Source organism: Danio rerio, chromosome 8, assembly GCF_052040795.2.
Source record: "Danio rerio strain M-AB ecotype USA chromosome 8, GRCz13ab, whole genome shotgun sequence".
Classification (NCBI taxonomy): Eukaryota; Metazoa; Chordata; class Actinopteri; order Cypriniformes; family Danionidae; genus Danio; species Danio rerio.
The window spans coordinates 20,715,282-20,726,161 of record NC_141028.1 but is presented as its reverse complement, the minus strand read 5'-3'; the positions used below and the strand labels follow the sequence as shown (position 1 = coordinate 20,726,161).

Here is a 10,880-nt window from a genome sequence, read left to right as displayed (position 1 = left end):
CAATTGTTTACTGAATATATTGGGCCTTTTAAAGTTTTAACAATGAATGATTGCTATGGAACTGTAGAAGGAAAAATGAGTCCTCCCAAGTGAGCATGAGAGAAGTGAGCTGAGGGGAGGGCTAATTGGATTTGCATGTGTACAGCACTAAAATGAGTGCCTTGTGAGATTCAGAAATGTTCTGTATAGCTTAGAAATTGTGAAGATAACAGAAATGGACGTGACAATGACATCTCTCGCGTAGATATACAGTTGCTGATTTAGGGTTTGACATGTTTGATCTTGCCTTTGGTCAAAGTTACTCCTGTTGTTGCGGTGTATGTTTTGTAGTTGTGAAAAGCAAATGTTCTGGCACCACTGAGTTTTCTTTTTATATAACACCCTTAGTGTTTTCTCTCACTGACATTCAGGGACATTGTCAGTGACTTGCATAATCATTGACATTTCTAAAAATAGATGTGTAGAGTCATGTACTGTGTTTTTATTTTATAGAGACAGAGTTTCTTTCATTCTTAAATCAGTTTTATCGACATTTCAAATGTCTTTTTTTTGTTTGCAGTCATATAAACATTGAGTGAGTATTAATATTGTTTTACAGATTTAGTACCTAATCTGACAGATTCATTGAGTTCAGTCACTGAAGCATTTGTCAAACTGTTTCTTATCATTACCTTGCCTGTCTCGTCTTTTTTCTTCCTAATTTCATGCGGTTTTAAAGGAATGCTGCACTTTTTTTTGGAGATAGGACATTTAGCTTAGCATATATCATTGAATCAGATGAGACCATTAGCATCTCGCTCAATTCAAAAACTAGTTTTGATAATTTTCCTATTTAAAGATTGAATCTTCTGGAGTAGGGCTGAGCGTTTTGGCCTCAAATCGAAATCTCAATTAACTGAACATTTAAACTTGATTATTAAACATTTATTTTATTCATTTATTTTATGTTTTTGCCCTCACAGTTCACGGACATGTTTTCTACAATAAATATGCTCACATATTACAAGAGAGAGAGTTTTGAATGAAGGGTGTGTTACTATCTACTATCCATGATTATTTATTGAACAGCAACATTGAGCAACTGAATTTAAAACACAGATTGCCTAAAACCAAAAGTCTTAAAAAAAATAAAAAGCTTGCACTTTTGGGACAAAAATAAATTATTTTCAATATTTTTCATATTTAAAGTAGAAAATAAGCGTCAGCGCCAGTGGTGTAGTGGTTAGTGCGTCGACACATGCACTCCGGTGCTCGCGGCGACCCGGGTTCGATTCCACCTTGTGGTCCTATGCCGATCCTTCCCCTCTCTCTGCTCCCCATGCTTTCCTGTCTATCAAAAAATAAAGGTGAAAAACCCCTAAAAAATAATTATAAAAAAAAGTCTTCTTCTTCAAAAAAAAAAAAAACTTGTACAACCAGTAAATAATATTTAAACAGTGCATTTCTTTTCATTTTCTGTAAACAAATATTTTAATGGAAATAATCATTTTAATGTAATGGAAAATATGCCGTCTCAAGGCATCTCTGGCACAACTTTTAATCATCATCAATGTAGTGCAAAGTAAAGCTCAAGAATGGGTCCATCGTCCAACTTGAGCAGAGATCAGATGCGGCTGCAAAGTGGCTGCAGAAGTATAGATCAGCCTTACCACCACACTTGTAAACACTTGCTCCAACAAGCTTGCTGCTCTACCCACGCTCATCACCGATATTAAGCCGACCAATCACAGAGCTTGACCTACGTGTCATCGCAATTTGTAGTTACATATTTTGAGAGGTGTGCATCAGCATCAGTGTTAGCCACAGCGAGGTTTATGCAACTGCTTGAAGGCTGAACCAAGGATAAACAGAACATCGTCATGTGACTGAAAATTGACTGAAGATTTAGATCAATTATAGGTTCTGAATATCAATTTCAATTACTTTTTTAATTAATCACCCAGCCCTATTCTGTAGTTACGTTGTGTGTATAATACATAGAGAAAATTAAAAGTTGCTGTTTTCTAGGTCGATATGGCTAGGAACTAGCTTGACAATAGTCTCCAGATAGATATCTAGAAAACTGTTCTGCTTAATATCATTGTGCCTGCTGCAACCATGATAAAAGTTGCTAATAGTCTAAATCAAATGAATGATGCTAAGCTAAGCTAAAAGAGCTCCCAGCAGACCCTGAGAACAGCTGAATGGATTCGAAAATTGTAAAACTCTAAGTGACTTTTAAAATGAGCCTATTTATGAAAAAAATGCAGTGTTCCTTTAATACCACAACATGAGATCATGAAAATGAGACTAAGGTCGTGATCTGAGTCAGTCTTAACAAATCCTTCAGTGTCAATGACTTTTAAAATGAGCCTCTTTCCAAAACAATTTTTTTTAATAATTTAATAATATTTTAATAATGCAAGCTTTTTTTCACTTGCGTTGCCTATTTTACTTTCATTTTACTACTGTTAGTCATACTGTTTTTTAAATGGCTTCTCTCTTTGTTTGTGACAGATGGTGAGTGAAAAGGTCGGTGGCGCTGAGGGAACTAAACTGGACGAGGAGTTCAAGGACCTGGAGAGAGTACGTGGAGAGTATTTTCCCACACTGTGGCCAACAGTCTTTCTAAAAACATTGATTTAAATGCATTAAGCGATTCAAAGACTTCACCTTTATCCCACACATTCATCAGTGAGATGAATACACCACCTGTTTTTCCTGGAAGGTTTCTTTCCTTTACAAAGTGAAAGTGGTGTTATTTTTACAATTATCTGAAGTGTTTATGCTTTGCAGTGTCTTACTCTGAAATCTAATTTTCATTATACTATCCTCCTAAAGGGATTGTTTACCACAAATGAAAATTTTACCAACCCTCAAGTGCTTTCAAACCTAAGTTTCTGAATAATCTAATTAATCTTTTGAACATAAATTAAGTTATTTTGGAAGATGTCAAACATAACCCTTGTTCTCCATAGTAAAATAACAAATACTGTGGAAGTTGATAGTTACAGGTTTACAGAATTTGAAAAAATATCTTATTTTGTGTTCAACAAAAGAAAGAAAGTCAAACAGGTTTGTGACTAGTAAAAGATAAGTAAAAAAAAATTCAGTTTGGGGTGAACTGGCCCTTTTACCTAAGGGATGTAATCGTGTCTTAAAAACACTGTTTTAATATGATACACATTAAACTTAACTGAGAATGAATCAAACATACCCAGGGCTCGAAATTGCATTTTCGTAGCATTTTGGTAGCATATGCGCCAGAAAATATATCTATGCGACCTCATAATATATTTGGGCGCATTAGTGCGACTGCAGATAATGGTTGTAGTGCGACCTGTTTTGATTTTTTGCAAAAACGGGCTGAATCGCTCTTCCCTGCCGCTATATTGGTTCATATTAGCTGTCATTCACTCAAGGTATTCCGCTGTCAGATGACAGGGAAGGAGCTTTTATGACCACGGGAAATGCAAACGGCTGAAGAGTAAAAACTTAAAGCACACAGGTTTGAAAACCCCACCTAAAGTTGAGGCGCAGATAAAAGCGATCATGACGTGTCACGTGGTGAATAATGATCCGCCAGCTGAGATCAATCGAGTACGCGCTTCTTGGAGAAGGTGCCCGAATCTCCATGCGTTGCATTCACTGCGTGTTTAGCGCAAATGTCCGCTAAAAGTCAAATCTAATACTGTACATATCATCGCCAAAGAAGCTCGCCTTTACTAAGTTTACACTGAAACTCCGGCTCATAACAAAGACCGCTATTGCGCCGATGGTTAGCGCAAGAATCCTGCTCTGCCTGCTCATAAATTGAGTCGGCTGACTCGTCTGCTTTTCCACTAACACAGAAAAATGAAGATCATCTCATACTGAACCTTTAAATTGACGCAAACTGTAACCAAAACTTTTAAAGAGTGATAGAAGTGAGACTTTACTTCCTTTTTTTTGTCTGTTCTTTCTTGAGGTGTATATTATTTTTTTATTTATTTACTGATGACTGCTTTGCAGCTTTCATCATTGAATTGAATGATTTATTATAATCTTTTGTTTGTTTTGTAGCAGAAAAATTATTTATTAAATTGACAAGCATAAAAAAACAGCAGTACAAAATAAATATTTCTTACTGCAATGCTTCATTTTTGTTTGATGCAAACTATTCAATTATTTTTCATAAAGTAACAGACTTTTTATAACAGATAACCTACATTCATGCACATTCAAGGCAGTATCATAATGAGAAATGGAATTCATTACTATTAATGTCATTTTTTATCATCATTAATATTAATTCATTAATTCTATGGCCTAATTATTAGACATTCATTTTTGAATTATTGCACACAAATATCAATGTCTTCGCAGCATTAGTTAGATAGTTGTTTCTGGTTTTTGTCAGTCCTATTAATGTTGTTTTAAAATACAATAAATCCCTTAAAAAACAATTTGCAGTGGTGCTCATTCATTTTTGGTGGGTGCTCCTAAATTTGTTCTGGTGCTCCTAAAAATTTTTTGGTGCTCCTAAATATTTTAAGTTGGGAGCACTGGTGCTACCAAGTAAAAAAGTTAATTTCGAGCCCTGATACCATAGTTGGTGTACATGAATAGTGAAATGCACAACCTTTTAGAGCGTTTTCTTCCTAATTCAATTATATGATTTAAAAATGTTTTTCTACTCCTTTAAAATAGTCACTTATAATATATTTTATCCCCAATTCATTTATCTTAATCCACAATAACATATTAACACTGTTTCACCAGTGTTGACACCTTTTAGATGAAGTAAAGCCAAGAATTATTCAGACATAATCATTGTAATGAAAGTTCACCATCAGGAATGTCTGTGGACGTCCTAGTTTTTCCCTTTACGTGTCAACGTTATACATCACCTCTTATTTTGGTTTCTCTGTGTAGAAGTATTTTAGTAAGTAGTTGATTGTAATATTGGCTAATAAATGAACCAATAAATACCACATTTTTACAAACCGATTCCAGTAGGAATATCTTAATTTGTGTACTCGCCGATAATAAGTACCAATTCCGATACTTTTTAGATTTGGTTTTAATGAAAGTGCAATTAATTTGAAAGGAGGTTTTATTTTCTTTTTTGCCTGTAGCAAGGATGAGCACAAAAATCTTTAACAGAAAGCTATTCCAAGCCAAAAATATACACACATTGTTGACAACTCTGAATCGATTACCGGTTCAGCGTTGACATTTAAAGGAAAAGTTATCCCTGCACTAACACGCATCCACGACTTCACACATTACATAACCAAGGATCATATTGCATATGCGGTTTATTTTTCAGTAGCCTATAGATTCGTAAATAATGTATTTTATAAATGGATTGTTTATAAGATCTAATCTATGAATATAATGAAGTCAGGAAGGACAACCAATCACATCCATGTAGTGAAATACTGTTAAGTGGTATCGATGCATGGTATCGTCGTTTACATTACAAGTACAAGTATTTTAACCAAGTATTAACCCGATCTCTAAAATAAAGGTTATTAAAAGAGCAGTGTTATGATTAATAATGAGTGGGGATATTCAATACACAAACTCCTAAATAAATAAGGAATAAAGTACCGCCATCTGATAATTTTTGCTAAATAAATAACATTTTAGCATAATAAATGCCAGGTTTATTTGGCAAAAAAATGGCCAACTGACTTTACAGTCTCCTTTTAAAACAGCTACTGTTTTAATACTGTTATATATATTCATATGTGAAAAGAATGACACCTCTGTGGTACCAGAGTCACTATATTATAAATAGACACGGTCTCAACTATATTTCATATCAGAATCAAGAATCGTTCCACACTGTTTCTTATGATGTTAATAAGTTTTAAATGTTAAAATCTGTTCTTATCATAGATGTAAAAGAAGTTATAGGATCATTTTATTATCTGTTGGTAATTGTGTTTTGCCTGTAGTGGTGTACATGTGTGTTTTCAGTACAGTGACCTCCCCTCTGTGTTTCTGTAGAAAGTAGATGTGACAAATAAAGCTGTGGTAGAAGTGATCTCTAAAACGTCAGAGTACCTGCAGCCCAATCCTGGTAAGTTCATAGCCATTAGCTTAACTTAAAATATATATACTTTTTTTCTTTTGACAAAATTTGCACAATTCATCATGTTAAATCTCTTTCTAAGTCTTTTAATTTATTTCTGTTCATTTGTCAACTGTCTTACAGCATCTCGTGCAAAGCTTTCTATGTTAAACACTATGTCTAAGATCAGAGGGCAGGTGAAAAGTCCAGGTTATCCACAGGCTGAGGGGCTGCTGGGAGAATGTATGGGAAAATATGGCAGAGAACTCGGAGAAGAAACAAACTTTGGTAGGTTTAAAAAAAACAAGTCAGTGCAGCTTTTAAAACCTTATATAACCTCCTGATTTATTTTGCAATCCTCCGGCTTGCCAAATGTTCAAAACAAGCACATACTGTATTTGTCCGTAGGTGGTGCTCTAATGGAAGTTGGGGAAAGTATGAAGAGACTAGCAGAGGTGAAGGATTCTTTGGACATTGATGTCAAACAGAACTTCATCGACCCTTTACAAGGCCTGTGTGACAAGGACTTGAGAGAGATACAGGTTTGCTTTCGTTTTCTGTTGGACTCGCATAAGGCTAATCTCAAGAGGTTTCTGTTCCTTTATTGAAATCACAATTTCAATCTAACATTTCCTATATTAAAAAATGCCAAATAAATAAAACTATTTAATAAATAAAAGGTGTCTTTAAACAAATACTTATTAATTGAGTGACATTGAAGTAGGCATGGTTCGGTATAAGATTGTGACGGTATAATAATCTTGGTTAAACATCACCGTTTCACGGTATTCTGATCACTGCTTTAAAATATTTTCTTTTTAAATGTCCGGGTAAAAAACAACTACTTTTACCCCATTAAACTCTTATTTTATTTTTTAAGAAACTATTTTGTGACCGTAAACATGTCAGACTAAATAATTAAAATAAATCCTTGACTTCTGCATCTTAATATATCTTTCAATTATTTGGATGCAAAGTAAGCCTCTGCCCTGTTCAGGTCTATAGCATGTTTATATGTTGGTTCATAAGCGATTTTTGTTTTTCAAATGATTGCTAAATTGTGGGGACCAGTAGCTTTTGATGAGAATGTTCCTTTTCTGCTGGAGATATTGTCGCCTAGGGGTGTTACGGATCACGGTTTATCCATGATCTGTACGGATCACAACCCACAGTTCGGAATGCACACGGATTAATAACTTTTTTTGAACTTGTAGGTTAATCTAACATTTATAATAATTGCAGAGAGATCACCTCCCGCGTCATTCAAATCATGTGTATAAAAGGATTTTGGCATGTCTGTAAAATATGATGACGGAAGAAATTGTGGTGGGACCAAAATGCTTTCTCCAGATATTAATTAAAGATGTTTTGCTATCACTGCTTGTTTAGCCTGCAATAATCCATTCAGTGTAAAGCGGCACATTTAAACATTAAAAAGATTGTGATCTCAGTTCAAACCCCCCCAGCATGAATTATAAATGATGGTGATTTGCATATATTTATTAATCCTTCGAAGTGCTACATTCAAATCTGCATTTGATTGAGAGAGATTCAGTTTTTACACTTTTTCAGTTAGTAACAAACAATTAAATAACACAGAAGTACTGGGATAACAGTTTATAGTTCAGAAATAAACACGGTAAAGGTTAAAATCATTGTGTAACCAATGGGTGGCGAAAAACAACCATCAAAATGATGTCACTGAATAGTTTTTCAAAAATGTTTATAACCTATAATGAAAGATGAAGTTTTATATGTGAATTGTTGAACAATTAATTGAAAATAAATATGTTTTGTTGTTCAAGATCATTTTCGTACTGAATATTTTCCTTTTTTTGCAGCAGGTTCTTTCTTGATATTTAAGTTCTGTGGTTAAACCAATGGTTTTTGCAGTAATATTTTTGTATAAATGGAAAACAAATGACATTTGTCCAATCTCTTTTTTTCTGATTCGAAAAATGGTCTGATTCGTGACTCTAACCATAGTGTGATCCGAACCAGGAGATTTGTGATGCGTTACACCACTACTAACGCCCTAAAAAACACATAAAAAAAACTTACATATATTGTACGAATGGTATAACAAATTATCTTAGCCATTATAAAAACTGCCTCATGCCTACATTGAAGTGATGAGATGTCATGACTTTACATGATAAACCAATTAGATTACAAATGATAAATAATGACCTTTTTTGGAATATTTATGTTTTGATTGCCTCAATTTTCAATAACACAGAAACATCAATTCATTAAAAATAATTATCCTGATTTGGGCTAGTTGAGTTAAAAGGAAAGTTGTCTATTGCTATTAATAACTATTGCTATTTTTAATGTGGTCTATTCTACACCACTTGCATTGAAATGAAGATTTTCCCTCCTTCTCAGCACCATTTGAAAAAGCTTGAAGGACGCAGGCTGGATTATGACTATAAGAAGAAACGTCAGGGGAAAATTCCAGATGAAGAGCTCAGGCAAGCGCTGGAGAAGTTTCATGAATCTAAGGAGGTGGCTGAGATCAGCATGTACAACCTTCTGGAAACCGATGTAAGGATTTACCGTCTGACAGCTTGGTGCTTAAGTTGGTGTGTTTTTTGTGCTTTTGTGTTCCCTAGGGGTTGTGCTAATCCTATTAGAAGCGCTGAATAATTCAGTGTTTGTCTTTTAACACCTTGCCTTACTGATTTTGTATCTACTCAGCTATAGCTCTCAGTTAAGATATCTGTCAAAGGCTGTCACTTTAGAATGAGCAGTATTAAAGATGAATGTTTTTCTTTTATGTTTGACTAGTCCATCAGCGGGGTCACGACAGGTAATCCAATAAAACTGAAGAGCAGCCAAAAAAATCCTCTTTCTTCTAAGCTGTAGTGTTTATTGAATGTTTAAAGATGATAGAGCGCCATCTGTTGGAGAGCAATTTCATTCAAAGTCAACCTTGCCATAAAAAAATAAATAGTTTTCACCAAAAAAGTGAACCCCTTAATGGTTTTTCGTGTAGGCTTGTATTTTACAGCGGGGGTTCCCAAACTTTTCAGCCCGTGACCCCCAAAATAATAATTTCAGTAACTTGACCCCCACTAACCTCAGAGGTAGTGATAAACATACAAGCATTGCACACAATGTTGCACACACATACACACCAAATGGCCTATATAAAGCATATTGCCAACATAAAAAGTGCAACAATCTAACAATCATATTATTTTTTTGTTATTTATTCATTTGTTTAATTTAATGTTAACGTCATATAATGAGACTGGTGGGCACAATGTTTACTACACAACACTATTCTTGGTTTAATTATGGAGACACTTGAAGATTATGTTCTATTTTAAGTGGTGTAGATTTTATAATCTTTTTTTTTTTTAAACGTTTAATTTTAATGTACATTAGTGCCATAAGGGTGTCAAAGTTTAACATGGTGCTGTAAAATCAGTCTGCTGCAACTGACGCTATTAATATTAAATATTACAATAATGTTATCATCCCAGGGGTCGCAAAAATTGAAAGTATGTAACTAGTAAGTACTCTTTTTATCTTCTGTAGGTTATGGATAATCTATGGCAAATTTAATAGTACAATCAAGTTTGTTTAACTTTTTTAAATCACCAAGTGACACCCACATCGGCACTATGACTTCCTAGGGGGTCCCGACCCCACTTTGGGAACCACTGTTTTACAGTACTGTAAAAATACTCAAAAATGTCTCTGTAAATTTGTCAAACAATTATGTTTGATTGACTAAAGTCACACAAGTGGCAATTTCACATCTGTCACATTCAAAAACGGAGAGGTGTTGCATCCATAATGAAGCTATTTCCCTATAAATGCAAAAACATAACATCAATCATTTTTGTTTCATAGTAAGTAATCTCTTTTCCATTTGATTAGCATCATTTCTTTAGGGTTGTGCAGTTTAATTTACCAAATTTTACAAAGTGTTATGTATACTGTACATTTGCATACTTTTTGGTTACATCCATAACAGATGCTTCTTTTCCTCATTTAAAATCTAAAAAATGTTTACAGATTGATATTTTTCTGACCCCATAACTCTCTTGTGAGTTGTTTTGGAAAATATAAACAGTTGTTTCATTATAATATTTATATATACTTTCTGTGTGAATTTATGTTTTGACATTTTATTTCAAATTTCACATACATAGTCCATAATTGCTCTGGTGCAAAATGGCAAAAACTTAATGACAGAATAAACATTGTAAATTGAAGTTTATGGAGGTGCTATTTTGAACTCCAGTGATACATTTAAAGTAAAACACTGAAAATGATGGATGGTTTGGTTTTAAACCATAGAAAATATTTTTGTATTAAAAGCTAGTAGTGTAGATTTAGTAGTTTATAGTATAAATGCAGAGTTAGTGTTTCTTCCCATACTGATAAACTTCTGGTGAACGGTTAATGTGACTTTTTATTTTAATTTTTTTACTGTTCATTTCACAGCATTGATGTTGTAATATAATCAGTTAAATAGACTACAGCATTTATTTAGTTGTTCAAGCGTAAACAAGATGAAAAGCCATTTACACGCACACGCCATTTAAAAAACGAAAAAATTAAATGAAAATGAAAAATGTTTTTTTAATTTTTCTTTTCAATTTTTCACCATGAAAAAGAAAAACACCTCGTATTTCAATTTTCGTCTTTAAATTTTAAAACGAAAATCAAAAAACGGTTAATTTTTCGTTTTTCAATATCGGTTTCTAAAATGAAAATCCAATGTCCAAAAGATGCACTGACCCATGGTGCAAAAAAATTTATTTAATGCAGTGCCTCTTGTACATTCTGAGACCTACTTTATAACATATATCAATTAGGTAAA

The 10,880-nt window shown here is 33.7% G+C and overlaps 1 protein-coding gene across 4 annotated transcripts in view; it reads left to right on the top strand.

The window, feature by feature from the left end:
• The window catches only part of sh3gl1b (SH3-domain GRB2-like 1b), a 41,901-nt gene that overhangs the window by 22,819 nt on the left and 8,202 nt on the right, over nt 1-10,880 (top strand). For all 4 annotated transcript variants that reach the window (XM_087262908.1, XM_087262907.1, XM_087262906.1 and 1 more), the window contains 5 exon segments: nt 2,497-2,565; nt 5,977-6,049; nt 6,185-6,328; nt 6,449-6,582; nt 8,429-8,587. In XM_087262908.1, the coding sequence (XP_087119034.1) occupies nt 2,497-2,565; nt 5,977-6,049; nt 6,185-6,328; nt 6,449-6,582; nt 8,429-8,587 (579 nt within the window).